At 47.5% G+C, this 24,090-nt stretch overlaps 1 protein-coding gene across 1 annotated transcript; it reads right to left on the bottom strand.

Annotated features, from left to right (window-relative positions):
• Positions 1 to 15,835: 15,835 nt before the first annotated feature.
• Positions 15,836 to 22,476, bottom strand: Reep2 (receptor accessory protein 2). Its single transcript, XM_026401292.2, has 8 exons — positions 22,333 to 22,476; positions 20,506 to 20,578; positions 20,133 to 20,209; positions 18,169 to 18,289; positions 17,836 to 17,949; positions 17,345 to 17,492; positions 17,117 to 17,247; positions 15,836 to 17,034 (listed from the first exon to the last, which is right to left on the bottom strand). Exons 1-8 carry the CDS (start codon positions 22,362 to 22,364, stop codon positions 16,966 to 16,968), a joined length of 765 nt encoding a protein of 254 aa, XP_026257077.1. The 5' UTR covers positions 22,365 to 22,476; the 3' UTR covers positions 15,836 to 16,965.
• Positions 22,477 to 24,090: the final 1,614 nt, after the last annotated feature.

Raw genomic sequence — 24,090 nt, 5'->3', positions numbered from 1 at the left:
CCCTCCTCGAGCCAGGCCAAGGGCGCGCGGGAGGGGGGGTGTGTGTGTGTGTGCTTGGAAAACGATTTCCGCAGGTCTGCAGGGAGCAAGACTTAAACAGGGAAGCCCTCCCCGCCCCCACCACACAGTCAAATGCGCATCCCAAGGGGAACAAGGATTCTGGAAAGAGAAGGTTCATGCTCTAGCTCTGAATTTGGGGGAGGTGGAGTTTTAATTTAAAAAGAAAGCAGATAATGCATGTGAGCGAGGGTGTTGACACTGGAGGGAAGCGGTTGGGTCAGGGTCTTCGTGAGCCCCAACAGCCTCAGGACACCGGGTTTAAATGAGCGTGCCTGAAACAGAGACTCTAGGCTTCATTGCTCTGAATTTGTCCTCTGCCACTGCCCCCTCCCCCGCCTCATTTTCTTATAAAATCAACTTACAGAATCCCGCAGTGATCCGAGATTCTTGTATTTGAACTCCTGGTCCTAAAAGCTAGGGCAAGGTGAGGGGCCCACTCCCATTGTTATCTACCTCCTGTTGTAGGGCAGGAGGGCCAGGCCAGAGAGAATCAGACTGTCCCCGTGTCTGCATGTCCATTTGTCACTCTAAGGTGGGTTACCCTGGCCAAGCTTTTTGTATCTTACTCTTTTCAACTGTAAAATGGGGTTAATATTCATGATATTCACAGGGTGGATTATTGTGAAGACTGAAATTTACATGGGCTGCCATCTGTTAAATCCCAGAGCACAGTGCCTGTCTTGCAGTTGGCATTCCATAAACAGTGGCTATTGTTATTTTCAGGAGCATGGGACCCACAGCATCACCCACCATTCACCCATGCATTTTGAGCCTCCAAGATAACCCCAGTGTGATGATGATGATTCTCCTCCTCCTCCTCCTCCTCTTCCTCCTCCTCCTCCTCCTCCTCCTCCTTCTTCCCCCAAATATTCTTTTTAGTTGTAGATTCACACTATACTTTTATTTATTTATTTTTATTTGATGCTGAGACTCGAAACCTGTGTCTCACATGCACCAGGCAAGCCTTCCACCACTGAGCTACACAACCCCAGCACCCCCAGTGATTCTTTTCTGAAAAGTTGTGCTGATTGGGAAAAATCATTCCAGTCTTGACACAAGATCTTGTCCCTAAGAGGAAATCTAAATTTTTTTTACAGAATATCCTAACCTAGAGCAGAATATTTCAGTCTTGACTGGGCAGCAGAATCACCAGTCAGGCTCTGGAAAGGAAAGACCAACAGAATCACAATCTGTAAGTGACAGCACTAAGCAAACTCCTCAGCCTAGGATCCTTGTGCTGTCTCTGGGGAGCTGCCCAGAGAACATCTTACTCCCTATGCCAGGGCAAACCAATTCCCCAATGATTCTAATGTGCAACCTGACCTGAAATATCTTCAGGTTCTTGCTGAAGCTGGACACCAGAAGTCATCACAGTCTACATCTTTGGTTTTGCATGCCCAATATCACCACCCTTCTGTTGGTAAATATTTTGCAGCCAGCAACTTCCGTTGGAACCACCCCAATTCATGTGGTTGGGGAAAGATAAGCACATTCAAAATCCAAGAGTAAATCTATAATCCAGGCCTGGCCATCCATCTAGGATGCTCTAGAAGAATTGCATTTCCTTCATCATAGATTGAGTCACAATGGGCACATGACCCAAACTAGGGAAATGAGAATCATTTCTGGACTCTTGGGAAAGAATTTTCTTTCCTTGATGGTAGTCAACCAATAGAACTAAAGACTGAGCCCGGTACAGTGGCACACACCTGTAATCCCAGCAGCTGGAGGAGCTGACACAGGAGGATTATGAGTTCAAAGCCAGCCTTAGTAATGGCGAGGTGCTTAGCAACTCAGTGAGACCCTGTCTCTAAATAAAATACAAAATAGGGCTGGGGATGTGGCTCAGTGGTTGAGTGCCCCTAAATTCAATCCCAGATAAACAAACCCCCAATAATCCCCCCTCAACAAAAATAAAAAAGAATGTAAACCTGGAGTGCATCTTGTCCTCTGGACTGGAGAGCCTGCTTAAGAATGAAGCCAATTCATAGGAAGTCAGCAGAGATATGCATGAGAGTAAATGCCTGCATGTGACCTGTGCTTTTTAGTTTTGCAGGTCATTTCTTTTTTTTATTCAATAAAATCAACAGCCTCAGTTTGGTTTCTGTTATTTGTAGCCCAATAGATTCCTTTTTTTTTTTTTTTTTTTTCTGTACCAAGGATTGAACCCAGGGGTGCTTAATCACTGAGCCATGTCCCCAGCCCTTTTTAAAATTATTATTTTGAGACAGGGTCTCACTAAGTTTCTGAAAGCCTTGCTGAGTTGCTGAGGCTGGCTTTGAACTTGTGATCCTTCTGCCTCAGCCTCCTGAGTTGCTGAGATTATAGGTATATGCCATTGCACCCAGATCAGATTCCAATTAATGTACCCTTTAATGACAACAACCAAAAACTTCTCTGAGGAGTTACTGTTGGCAAGATCTGGGAATAAGTTCTATGACTTAGATCCCTGCCTTTAGGAGCTTGCACTTGGGTAGAAGGGAACCTGGATTATGTGTTCCAAGAAAATTAAGAATAGGAAGAAAGGAGTTTTGTTAGCCACCAAAAGTTGGTGTCACTAAGAGACATAAGGGATAAAAGGAGGAAGACATTCCGGGGTTCTAGAAAAACAGCAGAGTCAAAGAAATTTTGGAGAAAAAGGAACATGATATGGACCTACCGATCTTTGGTGAGGACATGAAAAGTTGTTTCAGGTTAGGCTTGGGGGTGAAGTGGCCAGGAGGGCCCATGGGTGGTCTGTTTGGAGAAAATGGGGTGTAAAGTGGGGAAACAGGCTGGAGTAGAGGGTTTCTATTGGAAAGTGGCAGAGGTAAGGTTAAATAAAACTAATTTTTTTTTGTTGTTTTTTGCAATGCTGAGGATCAAACCCAGGGCCTAGAGGATGTTAGGGAAGTACTCTACTAGTGAGTTCTATCCCAAGCCCATGCAGTGCTAAGTCTTACACAGTCTTTGCCCTTGTGGAAGCTACTAGTCAATAAAATAGATATAAATAGTTATGCAAATAAAAAGAATAATTCCATATTATAGTAAGTACAATTCATATACTCGGAGGTGAGGGAAGGCATCTTGGAGGAGGCCAGGTAGACAATAGCCTTGCAAAGTCTGTAAGAGAGAAATAAATTGGGCCATGATCAGAGTGGACAGTGAGAATGTCCAGGGTTAAACTGTACCCCTCTATCCTCACTCTCTCCTATTTTACCCTTGAGGCTCATACATGGAAGTGGGCTTTCTTAACTGTCCAGCTCCATGGCAGAAGCCCCTGTAAGACAGCTTCTGCTGGGAACCGTGAGAGGAGCTGAGCTCATCGCCCTGCACACTGCCCTCTGTGGAGAGACAGTCAGCAAGAAGGACAACCTAAAATTTGCCCCCTGGAGAGATTTATGTTGCTGACCTGGCTTCTTAGCAGTGCTAGGGGCATCCCCATTCTAATCTGCCTTTTGGCCAATGGCACACTTAAGCTTGTTGTGATTGGGGCAGTGGGAAAGGGGAGGAGACATAGTAAAAAGAATTGGCCCCTCCCAAGGAACCAAATCTCTGCTTGGGCTTGTCAGTATCCAACTTGTGCCTAAAAACCCAGATGGAACAACTGGCCTTGGGCCTATGGGAAACCATGTTGGAGGTAAGGAAGGCTCTGAGCCACTCCTGCACCCTGGTCTGAGGGGCTACTGGGCCTCAAGGGATGGTAAAGGATGACCTGGGGTTCTCAAAATTGCTGGCCAGGTGACTGGTGCAAGGAGCCCTATGGAGGGAGGCCCTGGGAAGGTCTACAAACTGGAGAGGAGGAGAAGGTAGAAGTGAGAGAAGGGGCTTGTCCAGACAGCTGAAGCTCCAGGAGAAAGCCAGTGCAGCTATCTTGTCCCAGACACCCAACCCGGGGTTTAGCAGGTGTAGCTTTCAGAGGAAAACAAGTCCCTTTTTCCATTGCTGCTTCCTCCTCCCAGCGCTGTGCTACGTCAGCACCCACATGTGCTGCTCTCTGTGGTTTGCCACCACTGTGGTTGTCCCAGGGCTCAGGAAATGACTCTCTCTTGGGTTCTATCTGGGTTGCCTGTCACACTTTCCGATGGCTGATGGGCTTCATTGGAAACATGGGGGGCTTAGCCTTGAATGGGTCTAGGGGCAGCTCCATCTTGTAGAGAATTTTGCTGCTTGAGTCAAGTCCTCAGAGTCTACCTCAGGACCACTATGCCAAACAATTAGGTTAGGCCTAAAATATTATAACTTGGTGGGGGGTGGTTGGCACAGTAATCTGTCTTCAAGAGGGACTATAAGGGGAAGAAGGACAGATGAGGGGTCGGTCTGAATACTTAGGTAGGGCTGTCTGGGTCTCCTCTGCATGAGGGTGCTTTGCAGATTCAGAAAGAGGCTGCTGCCTGTCCTTGGATGTCAGTCCCTCTGCCCTGTGCTGGGTAGCCCCTCTCCCAGGTCTGAGGCTGGCAGGATCCTGGGATCAGAGTACAATCCAGCCTGTGGTGGCTTCTTTGCTCCCCCTACCCCCTGCTGAATGTGCAGCAAAGCCAGCCTGGCTGCAGAAATCTCTGGAAGCTCTCTGGGCAGGAGAGGGAGGGGAGCATTACATAAGAGCCCACTGATGTGCAGGAAGTTGAGAGCAGCCTTTAGATTAGAAAGGCAGCGTTTCCATCCAGCACAGAAAGGCAGGAATAGCAACAGCAGTTATTTCTGGCCCCTCACCACCACCCAGTTCTGGGGCTGCTCAGCTTCTTGGTGGGTGAGCTTAGACTCTGCAGCCCTGGCAGGAGGGGGAGGGTGGGAGGAGACAGGCAACCTCTGGGATTACCCCATTCTGGCAGTGGCCTCACCCATCCCCACTCTAACAAACCCCAGAATGCTGGGGATACTAACAGTATCAGTGATGCTTATTTTCTCTGGTTTTCCTTAATCTCTGGATGCATTCACCTTGCCCACCTTGACCCCAGCATCCATTTACTATGGGACAAGCTCTGTGCTAAACACTCAGACAGGTTTTTGTCTTCACTATTGCTGAAGGGACTATTCTCATCCTTTTATCATGGAGAGGAAACATGCTCAAAGAGGGCAGGTAAGATCAACAGTGGAGCCAGAATTTCAATCCAGACAGTCTGACTTCAGAATCCTCTGGATGAACCAAGAACTGTTTTCTGGGGTCTCTTAATGGATCAGGCAAATTTTTCTTTTCTTTTCTTTTTTCTTTTTTTTTTTAAATATTTATTTCTTAGTTTTTTGGTGGACACAACATCTTTGTTTGTACGTGGTGCTGAGGATCGAACCCGGGCCGCACGCATGCCAGACAAGCGCGCTACCGCTTGAGCCACATCCCCAGCCCCCCCTTTTTTTTTTTTTTAAAGAGAGAGTGAGAGAGGAGAGAGAGAGAGAGAATTTTTAATATTTATTTTTTAGTTCTCGGCAGACCCAACATCTTTGTTGGTATGTGGTGCTGAGGATCGAACCCGGGCCACACGCATGCCAGGCGAGCGCACTACCGCTTGAGCCACATCCCCAGCTCCCAGGCAAATTTTTCACTTGGAAAGGATCTTAAGTCAAGTCAGAGAGGGGGAATAGACAAGTGATCAGCTCTTTCTACTCATTCATTACTCATTTATTTAATACTATCTCTGCTGTATGCATTAAAGACAGAGAATTAAGGAGAGTCTTTTCTCTCTTTCTCTCTCTCTTTTTTTTTCTTTTTCTTTTTTTGTACCAGGGATTGAACCCAAGAGTGTTTAACCACTGAACCGCATCTCCAGCCCTTTTTATTTTTATTTTTTATTTTGAGACCGGTTTCGCCAGGTGGCTTAGGGCCTTGATAAATTGCTGAGGCTGGCTTTGAACTTTGATCTTCGTATCTCAGCCTCCCCAGCCACTGGAATTCAGACGTGCATGTGCATCTTCTCTTACAGCCTAATGGGGGAGACAGAGAAGTAAATAAGCAATGACAGACATGTGACTCATGCTCTCATGAGTCATAATGAGTGGAAGCCCCTAATTCAGCTTCCAACCACTGAAGTGCTTCCCAGGCAATCAGAGAGACAACTTGCAATTTTATAATAATCAAAGGAGGATGGGTGGGGAAGGGCAGATGGTGAGACCAGTGGACAACCAGGCCAAAGTCCAGGAGAGAGGGGGAGGTCTAGATGCATCAGTACCAGTTATCACAGGGGTTCCCAAAGGGGCCTCCCACTCAGAAGCTGAAAGACTCCTAGAAAAATTGACACCTAGGGCTGGGGATGTGGCTCAAGCAGTAGCGCGCTCGCCTGGCATGCGTGCGGCCCGGGTTCGATCCTCAGCACCACATACCAACAAAGATGTTGTGTCTGCCGATAACTAAAAAATAAATATTAAAATTCTCTCTCTCTCCCCCTCTCTCACTCTCTCTTTAAAAAAAAATCTTAAAAAAAAAAAAAAAGAAAAATTGACACCTAAATTCAATGACAGGCAGCTCAGCCCAAAGGACCATCCATTTCTCTTGGTACAGTGATAATGGGTACTTGGGAGGCTGGATGGAAGGGGCTGTCTTCTTTCCTTCTTCAACCTCTTATCATTTTTTTCCATATGGGAATGCTGTTTTAGGGCAAAGTCAAAATAAGTGTGTGGAGAGGAAGCTGGCAGCTTGCACCAGAATGAAGAGCTTCTGTCCAGAAGATCACATTGACAAGTAGCAGTAGAAGGGAGAGTCAGCTGTTGTCCCCAGGTCATTTGTGGAAAAATCTATGTCTGCGGCAAATGGAGGGGGTCTTTGGAACTTAAAGGACCCAGTTCCCCTCTAGTTCAGTTGCCTAGAAGGACAACATGGCTGGATGACAATGTCTTAAACTGACATTGGATATATCTTTTAAATTTAAATTTGAGGGCTGGGGATGTGGCTCAACTGGTAGCGCATTCGCCTGGCATGCCTGCGGCCCGGGTTCGATCCTCAGCACCACATACCAACAAAGATGTTGTGTCCGCCGAGAACTAAAAAATAAATATTAAAAATAAAATTCTCTCTCTCTCTCTCTCTTTAAAAAATATTTAAAAAATTTAAATTTGATTAATTAATGTTCATTTTTGGGCTGGGATAGCTCAGTGGAAGGATGCTATAGAGGGAATTTAATGCCATTGAATTATACACATAATGTTCACATGGTTCATCCATATTGTAACATGTATCAAACTTTCATTCTTTTTTTTTTTTTTTTTTTTTTTTTTTTTGTGGTGCTTGGGAATTAAATCCAGGGCCTTGTGCATGCAAGGCAAGCACTCTACCAACTGAGCTATATCCCCAGCCCTCATTCCTTTTTTTCAAGATTTTTTTGGTAGTTGTAGATAGACAGAATGCCTTTATTTATTTTTATGTGGTGCTGAGGATTGACCCCAGTGCCTCACACATGCTATGCAAGTACTCTGCCACTAAACCCCAGCCCAAAATTTCAGTTCTTTTTAAGACTGAATAATATTCCAAGTACATATATACCATATTTTGTTTATCCGTTCTTCTGTTGATGAACAAATGGTGGTTTCCACCTTTTGGCTATTGTGAATAATGCTGCTGAAAATTGGTGTATAAGTTTGTAGACTCAGAGTTTTAATTCATCATCTAGGGTAATAATCTAACTATGGACAGAGGTATTAAATTCAGATTTAGAAGAATTTTTAGAAGAATTTGGGGCTGGGGTTGTGGCTCAGAGGTAGAGCACTTGCCTACCATGCATGAGGCACTGAGTTTCATTCTCAGCACCACATAAAAATATATTTAAAAAAAAAGAAGAATTTTGTAGTTTTCCACTACCAGTGACCAAAGCAGTAGCAGCAGCATATCTTTTTCTGGAGATATATATATATATATATATATATATATATATATATAATCTCTTATAAGTGACAGCACTAAGCAAACATCTCAGCCTAGGATCCTTGTGCTGTCTCTGGGGAGCTGCCCAAAGAACATCCTCCTCCCCATTCTAGGGCAAACCAGTTCTCCAAGGATTCTAATGGGCAAGCTGACCTGAAATATTATACACACACACACACACACACACCTGGGATTGACCCCAAGGGTGCTTTTTCACTGAGCCACATCCTCAGTTCTTTTTATTATTTTATTTTGACACAGGGTCTCACTAAATAGCTTAGGGTCTCACTAAGTTGCTGAGGCTGGTTTCAAATTTATAATCCTCCTGCCTCAGACTCCCAAGTTTCTGGGATAACAGGTGTGCATTACCTCACCTGGCTATATATTTTTTCTTAGGGTCTCACTGTGTTGGCCAGTGTGGTCTTGAATTCCTGAACGCAAGTGGTCCTTTCACCTCAAGCCTTCCAAATAGCAGGGACTACAAGTGCATGTCATCATGCCTCGCTGGATAGTTTTAATAACCAAAGACCATTCTGCTCCCCTCTGATCCCATCCTGACTGAGGATATGCCCAATGGCTCCTCTGGTTATAGGAAAGTGTCTTTCTAGATCCCCCTGGGATCAGAATTCTGGGTGGTTTATTTTTAGGAGCAGGTGGGGGGATTCATGGTGTTCTCTGGGATTCTGGCTAGGTTTGCCACCATCTCCCAGCCCCAAACCTAGCCTTCTCCTTACCCTGGCAACATCCAGGCTGTCTCACTTTTTCTCTCCCAGGCTAAATTGGGAGTGTGAAGCTGCTCTTCTTCCCAATTTAGCATTTGAATTAAAGTGAGAACTGAATGTGGCTGGAAAGCTGACTCCCATCTGTGTGTGAAAGAAGGAAAAGGGGAGCAAGCGTGGGCACCTGCTGGGGGAATCAGAGCAAGGACAGCTTCTGTGTAGCTCAGACATCCATCTTCAGGTACAGGCAAGCAACTCAGCAGAGGGAGCTGAGGTTTGAAGGTTGTTTTTCCAGGCGTGAGAGAATGCTGCAGGGATATCATTCAAACAATCCACGAAAATGTGCTGAGTGCTTATTGTGTGTCCAGCTAGATGTTAGAGAAATGGTGGTGAACCAGCTGGACCCATTGCCTATGCTTGGCATTCAGTCTGGTGGGGAAATAGACTTGAAAACAGGCGATAACCAAATAGGTTGATGGGTGCTGTCAGCAGGTGGCAGATGCTTGGAGGGGGCATCTGACAGCTTGGTGATGGGGCAGCGGGTGTATCTGAGTGGAGATTTGCACTGCTCCGGGGAGCTGACCTGGTGAAATAGGAAGGAAAACAAGGGTGCACCTGCAAAGATTTTTGAGTGGGTGTGGCTTCTGCAGAGCCGGGGCTCCTACTGGGTGAGTTGGCTCCAGAGCTTTTATTGCCTCCTCCTCTCCTCTCTACTCTTCTCTCCCTTCTTCCTAGAGAACAAACCAGATGAAGTGACCAGGGCCAGAGAAGTCTGCAGGCACATGAGTGCCTTGTGCTTAGGCTCCAAATAGTCCACATGGGTCCTGGAAGGCTGCAGTCAACTGAGTTGGTCACTTAGAAAGCTGGATCTGATAGGTCCAATATGGACACGGAATATAAGAAATGGCATCTGGATCTCAACATGAGAACCAAGGGGTCAGGAAGCGGCTCTGCTTGCTTTAGCTTACCACATCCTCCCCAAGAGGCTGGCTGAGTTGATCTCTGGGGTTTCTTCCTCTTAGTTAATGGGACAGAGTCATGATTGTGGCTGAGATGAGATTGGGTAGAGATCTTGGCAAAGAAAGACCCTATGTTGTAGGGACAGGAAAGAGCTGTCTGGGGAGCCATGCATTTCCCTGTCAGCATTCAAGTTTCCAAATGATAGACATAGCTTAGGGATGCTGGTATAAAACTCGCCATCAATATTTCAAGCAGCATTATTTATTGATCACTCATCTGGCTGGGACAGAAAAACAGTGTAATTAATCAAGGATGTAGGGCTGGTGGGGTCAGTTTGGGAGAGAGGTCAGAGAAAGATAGGTCACTGGGAAGCCCCACCCTCAGCCCCTGCAAGAATACTTGGGGATTCCAGAGTTTGGGGACTAGGGACTTAGTATTCTCTTTCAACTCCACAGTACTCTGGATGAAAACAAGGGCAGGGAAGCCTGAAGCAGGTCTCACGAGGCCATCGTGGCCTAGTCCAGGGAACACTGCAGCCGGGTGAGCTTCCTTTCTCCTGAACCCAACCCCCACTTGAGCCCCTTTTCACTCCCCGATCAATAAATAGCTCCATCAGCCTTTCCAGATGTCATTTCAGAAGCTCAGGTTGGAACCCTTGGTCTGTAGGTTTTCCCAGGGTCAGCCTGGCAATTTCCCTGCTCCCTGCTCCAGGGAGGGTACCTGACCCTGGCCACAAAACGGTGCTTTCTAGGTCTGACCACTTCTGGTGGGGAGTTGGCAGAAGGTGTGCACACATGCTGGACTTAGGCAGAGATTTCTTGAGAATCCACAGCCGTTTACCTGCAAGAGATACACTTTATCAGCCTCACACTCCACACAGAGGAGTAGGAGGCACTCTGTTCACCAGTCTTGAGCAACTGACTGCAGGAGGATTGTCCTCTAGTCTCAGAATCCCACATTGGGAGGAAGCAGCTCCACCTAGTGGCCTTTCCTTTCCTTGCAGCCAGTCCTCTCATCCCTGCCTCTAGCCCACAGGTGGGACAGGCAGGACAGACAGGACCCAAACTGAAACTGATGCCCAGCTCTAAGAATTTGGGGTGCCCTTCTTCTCCTGGCAGGCATAATTCATCACAGAGGAAAAAATGGGAGGATTTGGGATGAAGATGATGCATTGTCTGAAATTTAAGGTAAAGTGGAAGGGTACAGAGGCTTTTGACCTGGAAATAGCTTGTCTATCATGCAGGATGCCACAGATCCCGGGATGCCACCTGGCTCAAAGCCCACAAACCCCTCCCACCTCTGACTGCCTCCTTCCAGGCGGAGCCTGGGCTCTGCTCTGCTAATCAAGTGAGAGCTGGCACAAGCCGATGGAGCTTCTGGCTTTCCTCTGACATCACGGCTTGGAAATCCCATTTTAAACAGGTTCTCTGGGTGTGGGGAGGAGGGGCCTGCTGAAGTGGCTCCAGGCCTGAGGCAGTCCTAGCTTGGGACCTCAGGTGGCTGCATGGACACAGTGCTAGATCCAAGCCCCAGCCCCTATTCCAAAGCTAGTACCTCTCAAAACCCCCTGGTGACCCACGAAGTGATCTAATACCCTCCACCTGGTTCTGGCCATAAATCTTTGTTTTGACATCTCTTTTCCATTCCTTTGGCCTGGAGAGATCTACTGAGGCAAAAAGGAGAGGAAAGGTAGTTTAAGGGAATGAGGGGACAGCAAGAGGTCACCTAGACCCAGATGTGTCTCATCAGCCCACCTCCTCCCAGGAACCTTTCCATACCTTCTTTCTGTCACCCTCCAGCTCTCTTCTCCTCCCCTGCACCATGGGGGGCAGGCCCTAGCCCAGAGTTCTGGAAGCCTGAGTGTTTCCATGGCAACAGACCAATGAGCTTGGAAATGCTCCTTTTGACACAAAGAAACTCAGATGTGCCTGGAGAGCCTGGCAATACAGAATTTGGCAATGACCTCCTTAGTCATTGTGGGTACAAACATGTACCTGAGTATGAGCGTGTGTGTGTGTGTGTGTGTGTGTGTGTGTGTGTGTGTGAGAGAGAGAGAGAGAGAGAGAGAGAGAGAGAGAGAAGTAGCTAATGAGATTTAGGTAGGGAGCTTAACCTGGTTTCCTGGCCATATGGTAACTACTAGTGTGGGGCCACAGAATCTTACTCCATGAGGATATTTCTAGAATGAATCTCTCCCTGAGTTCAATCCTGGCATCTTCCTATCTCTCTTTTTGGTGGGGGGCAGTTACCATGGATTGAACTCGGGGATACTCCACCATTGAGCCACATCCTCAGCCCTATTTTGATTTATTTAGAGACAGGGTTCTCACTGAGTTGCTTATCACCTCACTTTTGCTGAGGATGGCTTTGAACTCTGGATCCTCCTGCCTCAGCCTCCTGGGCTGTTGGGATTACAGGTATGTGTCACCATGCCTGGCCCTTCTCTTATTTGAATAGAGAAAGAGACCAAGTTGCTCAGGGGTCAGTGGTGAAAGGGATGGCCTTCAGAGAGCTGGTTTCTTTTGGAGGAATCCAGGAAAGAAACAAGGGACCTGCCCCCACTATAACCTCAGTTCAGAAGGTTCTTGGTAGCTTGGCTCAAATGTGGTACATGTATGGCTGGGGATATAGCTCAGTGGGTAGAGTGCTTACCTAGTATGCAAAAGGCCCTGGGTTCAATCCTCAGCATCACCAAAAAAAAAAAAAAAAAAAAGGCAGGTGGACATACCCTGTAATACAAAGAAATCCTTGAGCACGGTTATTTTGCCAAACCTGGGGAGCCTGGCCTCTATCTCACCCCCCAGGTCTGTTTCCTCCATTTTCCTACCACAGGCTGAGCTATTATTTCTCTCTGCCCTCTCTCCCTCCAAGCTTTTTTCTTTTGCTAATTTCTCTGCACTCACAGCGTCTACCATTCTTTCCCTTCTCCTGGGTTTTGGCCTTTCAGGCTCTCTTGCTCAGCCAACTGTGTTGCCCAGGCCCTATAGCCTCCCTTCTCTCTTCCAGCCTAGCCCAACACTTCAGGGCTCTGTCCTTCTCTTTGCTGATGCTACACTGAGCTCTCCTTAGGTCCTAGCCCAGCAACAAGTGTCTTGTTTCCCTTGTTTGTTCCCAAGGCAAAAGGGGCTGGTTCTTCCACAGTCCATCTTCCTGTTCTCTGCCCCTTCCCTCTACCCGCTTCAATATTTCTGACCTTTCCAGACACTGTGACCACATATTCTAGCTCCCCTGGGGCTTCACTGGGGTCTCTGTCCTTAGAGCTTACATCTGGCACTTTCTGTGTAACATCAGAGGATCTACTGGAGTCTTGGGACAGGATTCTGAATGAAAAGACAACTCTCACAGGCTGGGCCCTCTTAGATACCTGGCTTTATCTTGAACACCAAAACCATTTTCTCAGACAGAACCAACCCAAGAGTGTCTCTTCCCTAGAGATCAGTGTTAATTGGGTTCACAGTCTGGCCTTTTTCATTTCCTACCACCCCTCCCCCAAGCTGGGCCTGTTTCTCACTGGGAGTCCTTTCAACCTGTGTACTGGATGGGTCAAGAACAATACAGAGCTACTGTATTTTACATCTTAAATTTCTTTTTCTTTTTATTTATTGATTTAATTTTATTTTTTTTAGTCATACATGACAGCAGAATGTATTTTGATATATAATACATACATGGAATGTACATTCAATCATATTGTCTATTCTATTCTGCTGCCCTTCATATCCTCCCTACTCCTCCCCTCCTCTCCCATCCTTTTTCTCTATCCAATCTAATGTGACACACTTTTTTTTCTTTTTCTCATTACAACATCATATATGTATTCTGTGTAACAATGAGGTTATCTTTTCATCTTCTATGCAACTCCCCTTCTCCCTCTTTTTCCCTCCTACCTCTCTTCCTTATTTAGTGGTACTCTTTTTCTCATGCTCTTCCTCCCTATCCCATTTTGAGTCACCCCCCTTATATCAGAGAAGATATTTGGCATTTGTTTTTTTAGGGATTGGCTAATTTCACTTAGCATAATCTGCTTTAATGCCATCCATTTGCCTGCAAATGCCATGATTTTATTATTTTTTAGTGCTGAGTAATATTCCATTGTGTATAAATGCCACATTTTTTAATCCATTCATCTATTGAAGGGCATCTAGGTTGGTTCCACATTCTAGCTATTGTGAATTGTGCTGCTATAAACATTGATGTGGCTGTGTCCCTGTAGTATGCTCTTCTTAGGTCTTTTGGGTATAGTCCGAGAAGGGAATAGCTGGGTCAAATGGTGGTTCCATTCCCAGATTTCCAAGGAATCTCCATACTGCACCAATTTGCAGTCCCACCAGCAATGTATGAGTGTAACTTTTTCCCTGCATCCTCACCAGCACTTATTGTTGTTTGACTTCATAACGGCTGCCATTCTTATTGGAGTGAGATGGTATCTTAGAGTAGTTTTAATTTGCATTTCTCTGATTGCTAGAGATGGTGAGCATTTTTTCATGTATTTGTTGATTGACTTAAATTTCTTTTTAAACATTTTTTTTTTTTAGTTGTCATGGACCTTTATTTGTATGCTGTATTGAGAACTGAACCCAGTTCCTCACATATGCTAGGCAAGTTCTGTACCACTGAGCTTAAAACTCCAGCCCCATCTTAAATTTCTTTTTTTATTATTTTTATTTTTGGGGGACCAGGGATTGAACTGAGGGGCACTCTACCATTGAGCCACATACATCCCCAGCCCTATTTTGTATTTTATTTAGAGACAGGGTCTCACTGAGTTGCTTAGGGACTCATTTTTTTTTAAATTTTAATTTTTTTTAGTTGTAGATGGACACAATACCTTTATTTTTATGTGGTGCTGAGTATTGAACCCAGTGCCTCACATGTGCAAGGCACGTGCTCTACCACTGAGCCACAATCCCATCCCCTAGGACCTTACTTTTGCTGAGGCTGGCTTTGAACTCGTGATCCTCTTGTCTCAGCCTCCCAAGTCACTGGGATTACAGGTGTGTGCCATTGCTTCCCACGGGTTTTGCATATTCTCTGTATTCTTATTAGGACAAAAAACAATGAGCTATGGCCAATGCAGTGGCATACACCTGTAATTCCAATGTGTCAGGAGGCTAAAGTAGGATTGTGAGGTCAAAGCCAGCCTTAGCAACATAGTGAGGCCCTAAGCAACTTAGCGAGACTCTGTCTCTTAAAAAAAATATATAAAAAGGGCTGGGGATGTGGTTCAGGGGTTGAGTGCCCCTGGGTTCAATCCCCAATACAAAAGAGAGAGGAGAGAGAGAGAGAGAGAGAGAGAGAGAGAGAGAGAGAGAGAGAGAGAGAGAGAGAGAGAGAGACTTTCTTTTAAAAGATATTTTATGTTTTAAAAGAGCCCTCCTAAGCCTAATGCATGATGTATGAAAATATTTCAAAATAACATTTTTACTAGTATGAATGTCATATTAACATTGAAAAATTTAGCAATATATTAGTAAATAGATGTTACTAATTATTTTGTTGTTACTTTGTTTCCCAGTATATCATTATTAATATGTTCTTGGTGTGGTTTGTTTACTGACAGTTATTACTAGTTATCTTATTTTTTAAAAATATATTTATCTTTTGCTGTAGCTGGAACAACATAATGCATTTTATTTTTATGTGGTGCTGAGGATCAAACCTGTGTCCCGCCTGTGCTAGGCGAGCCCTCTACTGCTGAGCCACAGTCCCAGCCCCAGTTATCTTATTTCTGTAAAATGAACCTCATTGTAAAAAAAAAAAAGCTGGAAGATTAAGGTACATTTGGAAATAAAATCTCAACTTATATATGCTAACAATTACTTTATACCTTGTTTGTAAGCATTTATATTTCTCTAGTGGACAAAAATCAATGTTTGGTTATAAATTGAATGTTGAGCTCTGAAGGATAAATTGTATATTAACACATTAAAGAACAATACATCTAATGCAGTGTAGTTTCAGCCACTTAAAACATGTTTTTTTTTTCAAATGTTGATTTTTAATTAAATACTAATTATAAGAACTTAAGGGCTGGGGATGTGGCTCAAGCGGTAGCGCGCTTGCCTGGCATGCATGCGGCCCGGGTTCGATCCTCAGCACCACATACAAACAAAGATGTTGTGTCTGCCGAGAACTAAAAAATAAATAAATAAATTAATTAAAAAAAAAAAAAGAACTTAAAGTAAAAGCCTAAATTGATGAGTAAAATGATATTGGAAACCTTAAAAACAACAACAACAACAAAAAACCACAGAGGCCGAAATAAGTGAGGTGCCAGAATTTGGTTTATTGGCTCATCTAGTGCCAAAGGTCCAATGGCACTATCTTTCCAAGGAATTGAGAGTCCCTCTGCTCCTGCATTTCTTTTGTCACAGGTTCCTCTTGGCCCTGATGGAAGCCACAGCAGAAATGGGAGGTGGGGTAGGGTTGGAGCTGGGCTCTGACAGGGGTCTTCTTGGCCTAAGAATGGGACCCTGGGGCAAAGAAGGACCCAGTGGGAAGAGGAAGGAGCCAGCTCAGCGGGGCTTCTGCAGTGACTGGGGTCTAGGAAGTCAGGACAGGAGTGGGTGAGGCAAAAAGGATCAAGGATAGAGGGGGAGCAGAGAGGTCCCTTAGAGCCCCATCCTGACCTGGGCTGGGATCCTCTGAGGCTCAGAGACTAGCAGGGAGAGTGAAGAGGGGGAAAGACCAGGGCTGAGAGTGGAAGGAGGTGAGCACTGGAGGGAGAGTCCTTCACCCAAACTGGCCCCAGCTCTAGACCCAGTAAAATAACACTCAACACTCACACACCGAACCCCACCCTCTTTTTTCAGGGGGGACATGTAGCACACAGCCTTACCAGATGCAGCTCTGATCAGGGCATCTCAGTCATTTAAATTCACACAAAACTCATGTCCTTCACTCAAAAGCTGTGTCTAGAAGCCCCATCCAGGTCCCTCAAGGCCTGTCCTATTTGCTCCCTTTCTCCCAGTGCCTTCAGGCCCTTCCTTGGTACATCTGGCTATGACCTCCCTTACCCTCATCCTGGGGAGAACAGGGGGGCATGTCAGGGCCTCAAAGAAGGGGATGGCCATGGTCTTCAGCAAGGCACTGGGTGGGCAGGGCAGGACTGGAGTGGGGAGAAGAGCAGTGTGGGCTGAGGAGCCCTCCCCTCCTTGGGAGCTTAGTGCTCAGCTCTGGGGCCGCCTCTACCCACAACCCGCACAGCTGGGCCTCTCTCCTCTTTTCCAAGCCCCCTCCAGAGGAGTGGCCACTGGGTGGGTCTCAGGAACGAGTATCTATCTGAGGGAGCCCCAGAGCCTGAGACACCTAAGCTGGTGGCACAGTATAGAGCAGGGGATAGGGATGTGGCCCTTCCTTGGGCTCCCTCTTTGCTCCGCAGCGTGGGGGCATGGGGCCTCAAGCTGAGTCACCCCCGCCAGAGCTCTTCTTCTTAGGCCTGGTCTTTAGTGTCTTGGAAGCCAGTGGCTGTGGAGTGTAGAAGAAGACAGGATTCAGACCAGTGCCACCACCCCTTCTCCACTTCCTCAAGCTCGGCCCACACTCTCACCTCAGTTTTGGGCACTTTTTTGATGGATTTGACCCTCTTGGGGGCCTTGTCTCCCATGTCATCCTCTGAGGTCTCTGTCCGGGGATCCGTCTGGTTTGTGCTAGACCTTATGCTCAGGGCAGCGTCATCAGCTGGTTGGTGGGGAGGAAAGGAGAACAAAGGTCCAGGGTCTCCCACCTGGCTTCCTCCACCCTGTTCCTCCCCCATGGCCCTGACCCCTGCCTGTACCTAAGTCCTCAATGGTGTCTAGAAGGCCACCAGGGGCAGTTCGGAGACGGCCATCAGTTCCCTGCAGAGGCAGTGCATCCTCGTCTCGGATCAGCGTCAGGTCCTGCATGCTGAAGCTCCGGAGCTTCTCTGACAGCACCCCCTGGCCCTAGGGTTACCACCACACACCAAGACAGCAGGGGTGTGGGGGTGGGTTTGAGACAAAGGTCACCATGGTGCTGGCAGCAGCTCCTGGGCTCAGTGCTTTCCCCGCACTGTCCTTACCCAGGCTCACTGAGAGGCCGGGTCATACTTTCCCTGTGGTCAGCTGAGGAAACTGTGGCTGGACAGCAGAAGTGACTTGGCTGGACACAGAACTAGGACTGGTAGCCCAAGCTGCTCAAGACCAAAGTCTCTATGGCCCTGAGGATAGGGTGGATGCCAAGGGACTGGCCAGGAGCAGGAGACAAACAAGGTGGGGGTCCTTGAAGTCTGGGCCCACCCCATCTCACCTTGGCAGCAGCTGTGACAGCGGCATTGGCAGCCAGGTTCAGGCCTCTCTTGCCCACTCTCATCATGGTCTCATAGCTCTTGTCCCGGGCCTGTGTGATGTACTCATCGATCTCCTGAGAGATTTGAAGGGAAGGAGGAAGAGGTCAGGGGTGGGTACTGCTGTGGAGGCCCTGCTCTTTGCTCACTCCAGGAGGCTCGGGCATTGCCAGGTCACTTTAGGTTCTGGAGACCCAAAGGGAGGGCCAGGAATGTATGGCACAGGGTTGTGTGGCTGCAGGTGCAGGGCTGCCTTGGCTTGGGGAGGCTGGGAAGCAAGCTGAATGGGGCCAAACCTTCTCCTTGTTGGACAGTGTTGGGTGCACAAACTTGCGGTAGAGTACGCTGGAGCCCTTGGTATAAGGGGACAGAAGCCATATCACAAAGGCAATCTTGAGCTCAAAGTAGAAGGGGAACCTGGGGGGACAGAGGCAAGTATAAAGCATGGGGCAGGGTGTCAGGGGGTACGCTAGGCTCAGCAGCAGTGAACTCTGCTTAACCCTGGAAGTCTCCCACCCCTTAGTGCACTGGAGTTCTCATGAGGCTCCCAAGGGGATTAGGAGACTCAGCTGAGAGTTCACAAAAAATGGTAAGATGTGATTTCAGAAGAAATTTACCCAGCAATGGCTCTCCTTGTTCTCTTCTTTCAAGTCCTGCCCTCTCATTCCTATAGAAGACCCCTATTTTTCTGCCCTGGAGTCAAGATCAAGGCAGACTCCCTAACCTTTCAGGTTAATGTCTGTTCCTCACCTCCTTCTCTTCCTGCCCCTTCTATGAAGAAAGCTGGGATAGGTTCTGAATCCCAGTATTTGCTGCTGTGATACACATACACACATACTCACACCTATATGTACTGGGGATTGAATTCAGAGGTGGTCTACCACTGAGCTACATCCTTACCCTTTTTATTTTGAGACAGGGTCTCACAAAGTTGACGAGGCTGGTCTTGAATTTGTGACACTCCTGTTTCAGCCTCCTGAGTCATTGGGAGTACAGGTGTGCACCACCATGACCATCCTTAATTTTCTCAAAAAAATTTTTTTTTCCTTAGGTTAGGAGCAGTGGTGTATGCCTGTAATCCCAGTGGCTTGGGAGCTTAAGGCAGGAGGATTGCAAGTCAAATTTAAGACCAGCCTCAGCAACTTAGTAAGACCCTAAGCAAGTTGCAAGACCTTGTCTCATTAAAAAAAAAGGGGGGGGGTGCTGGGGCTAAGTGGATAACTGTTCCTGGGTTCAATCCCTGGTACAAAACAAAAACAAAACAAACAAACAAACAAAAACACTCCAAGGCTCAAATGATCCTCTTGCCGCAGCCTCCCAAGTAGCTTAGACTACAGGCAGACACACCCAGCACCCCTCACTCTTAAGGACTGTTTTCCATTTCCCCCACTGCCAAACTTTTTCAAGAAGACTCCAGTGTCCTCACAAAGCCCTCATTAAAGCCCTCTCCTTCCCTGTGTCAAAAGGATCTAGATTTACCACTATCCTCAATCTTGAAAACATATCTTGTCTAATTACCAATTTCTATTAATATTATTGTTCTCAAAAAACAAGGGGCTTATCTATAAATGCTATGGTCTTTCTGTCTCCCACCCCTAGGCAAAACTCTCTTGACTTGCAGAGTACTGTTTTATTAGTTCTCCTTTCCAAGAGGCATTTGCTCATTCAGCAGATATTTTTGAGCTCCTGCTGTGACTATGCAGATGATTCAGACATATTCCCTGCACACAGTCTAGAATTACCTGGGAAATGGTTGGAAATACAAGCATCCCATGTCTATAGGATTGGATCCCATGTCTATTTCACAAATAAGGAAGCCAAGGCTTAGAGAGTGATTTGCCTAAGGTCACAGTAAGTATAACAGAAGTAAGGTTCCTAAATTCCACTATGGCTTTGGCTGCCTCCAGAAAGAAATGTGGGGATTATGTTTCCCCCTGCCCCCCAGTAGTGGGGATTGAACCCAGGGGCACTCCACCACTGAGGAGCGCTTCACTTAGTTTCCCAGATTGGCCTTGAACTTTAATTCTCCTGCCTCATCCTCCCAATCACTGGGATTACAGATGTATGCCACCATGCCCATCTATTTGCTCTTATTCTGCTGATCAAGTCAGACAAGGAGTGAAATATTAAAGACCCAAAGAGACTGTCAGGAGTTGGGGGGATTCCACTGTGGGGTCCAATCTTCTGTCTGTCTGTCTGTCTGATGAGAGAAAGAAAGAGGCCTGGGCCCTAAGATGCAGAGAGGGATGCTGGACCTCACCAGGAGAGTACAATGTCCGTCAGCGTCTCAGCTGTAGTGAAGAAGGCAAACACGATCCAGTACATCATCCATTTCACCTGAGGGGACAGAGGGCAGCATTTGCTGGGGCCGAGGGCTAAGGGGTCAGGGACACCTAGGATGCCCCCATCTACAGACTCCTCACACCAGGGCTGTGGGAAGGAACACCCAGGAACCCAAATTTGATGGCCACGCCAAGGCTGGGCAAAAGGAACACCCAGGAACCTCCTTTATCCAGGGCCTTGTTAATGGCCAACAGTGCTGACACAAAGTCACCTCCATTTGTAATATGACCCATTGCCCTTTCCTATCTCTACAGTGTGGGTCGGATAGGGGGATTAGGTTATCCACTCACATATTCCTTCACGTTTTTGGTCTTCACGGCCTTGTAGGAAGAATAGGCTGGGTACAAGGTGCCAAAGATGAGCCTAGGGAGGCAGGTATAGTTACTGGGCCCCTCTCCCTCCCAGCTCTGCATTGGCCCCTGGGTAGGTAAGGGGGAAAGGGTGGAGTCTGGTCAGGGGTTAGGGTCAAAGCTGTCAAGACTCAGGAGATACATAAGCATGGGGGATTCAGCCAGCAAGGGAGATGCCCCTCCCATCCACTGTTCATTTCCTCTTTTGCCCTGGAGGCCCACAAAGACCCAGGAGCCATAGTGTCGAATGTGGTCTCTTTAGTCATGATCCTTGGTTATGGACAAGCATGTCATGAGGAGTGGGGGAGTCCAGTCACTGCCATGGAGCTATCTTCCCTCCTTCTGGGCTTCATGCTATTCAACCTATCAGCCCTTACCTTCTACTTCCCTGTTTCAGAGCCAGGCTGGGTAGGACCAGCTTGGCAAAAGAACCTGACACCACCTAACATGATACTCAACCTGGCAGTTAGAGGCACTATTGTGGCCCTGGAGACCAGAGGGCACAGGGTCAGGAGGCCCTGGGAGAAGCAAAGACATTTATTCCCCCATGTCAATTCCTCCAAGATTAGGCTTAGGGAAGGGCCCTGGGCTCAAGGCCTTGGCTGATGATTCCATTACAGGCCACAGACAGGACACAGGTTAGTTAGGAAGAAGAGCAATGCCTCTTGGGGGCTCCTCCAGGTCACAGAGAAGCAGCTACCCTGAAGGCCACAGAGAGGTAATAAGGCCTGTAGATTCCCTCTGGGTTGGAATGGGGAAAAGGAATGGGTAAGAGGAAACAAGCACATTCAGGACAGCATTGAATGAGAAGCCAGTAGGGTGGGGCTGCAGGGATGTCAGTCCCCAAGGTGGAGGCTGAGGAGCAGGGTCCTGAGCTAGGACAGGGGTTGGCTGAGGCCCACAAGGAGCTTTCCTGACAACTTGTGGGGGTTGCCTGATGGCGGCAGATTACTTCCAAACCAGCCTTTGCAGATGGGATGTGGAGTAGAATCCTCAAGGACAAAATTTGGGGTTGTGTGGGTTCCCTTTGGAGTTTAGGGGAGGTGCTAAGGACCTCGATTCACAATGTGGCTGGCGGGTGAATGAAGGCCTACAAACATCCTTCCCGCAGTGGTTTTCACAACCCCAGGCTAAACACATGCCTCTTTTCCCAGTTACCTCCTACACTTTGTCCTCCAAGCATCTCTGCTTCCCCTCACCCAGTCTTCCTTCCTGGGGCCTTTGGGGCAGGTGTCCTCATCCTCAGTCTCCAGGCAGTGAAAGCCGGAGGAGGGCGGGAGCCCTCTGGGAGGCCCAGGGAAACGGCCATGGCTCCTGAGCTATGGAATGATGAGGCCCTGCCTCGCTCCCCACTCTGTCCTACTCTCCTCTTCACCCAGGGAGAGGAGGCCTGGTTGGAGGGGTTTTTCCAGCCCAGATCTGGAGGTGGAAAAGAAACGTGCCCACCTCCCCTTACAAATCAGCCGCTGCTTAGCCCCTAGGATGGGGGAGGGCACAGGAGCAGGGCAATTAAAAATAAAAAAAGGTTATGAAAAAATAATGTGGGTGAGGTCTCTGGGAATTCAGGCCTGCTAACTCCCCTAGTGTCCCCTTTCCAGTCCTGGGTCCTACATCTCTGGGGACCCCAAACAGAAACGATGTGCCTTTAGGTGACTGTTGCATGAAGCCCTGGGATAGTCCATTCCGGGGATTTAATATCCCCGCCCTCCATCACTGGCCCCCACAGCCCCCAACCCGGGCGCGCCCTGCCGCCGCCTCCGCACTCACACCACCAGGCGAGAGATGATCCAGGACACCATGGCTGGGCCGGGCGCTGTGTGGGGCGGGGACCCGGCCCGGGTCGAGGATGCAGCTGTCTGAGGCCGAGCGGCCGCAGCAGCAGGAGCTGCAGTAGCAGCAGCAGCCGCCGCGGGGGCAGCGGAGCTCGGAGCTGCCACTGTTAAAGGGGAGGTCCCTGCCGCAGCCGCGGACCGTGGGCGGTGGCGGCTCTTAAAGGGGAGGCCGCAACAGCGGCGGCGCGCCCCTCTAGCACCTGCTGTGGCTGGGCATGCGCCTTCACCCTCTATGCCTTGTCTCTCTCAACCGCTTGTTCACCTTTTTAGGGCCTTGAGACCTGTGGCCCCGCTCCTGCAGGCCTTCTTGATTCCAACCTGATAACAAAGTCCTTTCCCTGCCCACATCAGGCTGAAGATTTACTCATAACAAGGAATAACAACTTATTGTGTTTATTGTGAGGCAGGCCCTGTCCTGAGAGCTTCACATGAACTATTTATCGAATCCTCCAAAACACCCTAGAAGTTATATTTATCTTCATTTTTAAGATAATGACATGGAAAGTTTAGGAATATTTAATAAATTGCCAAGGGTCACAAAACCACTGAGTCACACTGCTGAGATATGAACCCAGGCAGTTTACTTCAAACTGACTACATAACCTCAACTGCTGACTAGAGGATGCTCCTTCCCCATTACAGGCCTCGTAAAGACATTCACCTGAGCTCCTGAAGTCAGAGACACAACTACACCTGTCCACCCCACCCCTTCTCCACAATCACCAATCTCTAGTTCAAAAAGGCCCTGCCTGAGCTATCTGTTTTCCCAGGTTGTCAGTAAGCTTTGCAGGGGAAAAGAGCAGGGGCTGGGGAGATGTGAGCCTTAAATTTCAAACAGGGGCTGGGAGAGGTACCGGGGTCCCAGATCAGTGGTGAGTCCAGGGGCTGCAGTTCCACCCCCATCAGTAAGCACTGAGGGCAGTGTATGTCCTAATTCTGAAGACATTTATATTCAGAATGTAGGCTAGCCTGCCTCCTGATTTTCACCAAAGCAGCCAACTTCAATGCACCCCCCAATTGCTCTCCTTTCCTGTTCCATTTTAAAGTTTTGCCATTTCTTTACCCTTTATGTGGAGGTGTAATCCTTCTGTTGACCACAACATGAACCTGTACCCATCCAGACTGAATGGACATGCTGAGTTCTATATTCAAATAGAGTTATGGTCTTATTCAAACTTAGTATCCTTGAACTATGATATATTTCAACCTGGTAATTCCATTCCCCGGCTAAAACGTTCCAGAGAAGCAGCCTCTAATGACCCCTCTTGTTATTCTTTACAACTTCCCCTCTAAAAGGCCTCTACTAATTGGAATGCAGTCTGTCCTTACCATTCAAGCCACTTTGTTGTATAATAAACAAACAAAAATAAATCTCAGTTGGGCCATTCTTCCCAGACATTCTGCCCTAGGAAGGTAAGACTCCACTGTTCACAGAGCATAAACTAGGAAAATCCCTCTCTCCATCCACCCTCTAACTCAAGTGGCTCCTTGCCTTTTAGCCCCAAACCACACTGACTTCACCCTGGCACTTTTCCTTTTCCCAAATGGCAATAAGTTCAGGAAGCAAAGAGCAGTAATCAGGTGCAGTGCAATAACAAAAACCTGGAAATGAAAACCCACCTCTAAACCAGCCCTCAATATGGCCTTGACTTTAAAAGGGTTGGTCCACAGGAAGAATTTAGTCCACTCCAAA

Source organism: Urocitellus parryii, chromosome 1 (genome assembly GCF_045843805.1).
Source record: "Urocitellus parryii isolate mUroPar1 chromosome 1, mUroPar1.hap1, whole genome shotgun sequence".
Lineage (NCBI taxonomy): Eukaryota > Metazoa > Chordata > Mammalia > Rodentia > Sciuridae > Urocitellus > Urocitellus parryii.
Note: the sequence above shows the minus strand (reverse complement) of the source record. Positions and strands in the feature narration are given on the sequence as shown.

Coding starts and splice junctions, on each gene's coding strand:
- Reep2 (XM_026401292.2), bottom strand. CDS start 22,364: ATGGTGTCCTGGATCATCTCTCGCCTGGTGGT. Junction 18,290..20,132: donor ACGGACATTGTACTCTCCTG/GTGAGGTCCAGC, acceptor CTGTCCCCCCAG/GTTCCCCTTCTACTTTGAGC. Junction 17,035..17,116: donor AAAAAGTGCCCAAAACTGAG/GTGAGAGTGTGG, acceptor TACACTCCACAG/CCACTGGCTTCCAAGACACT.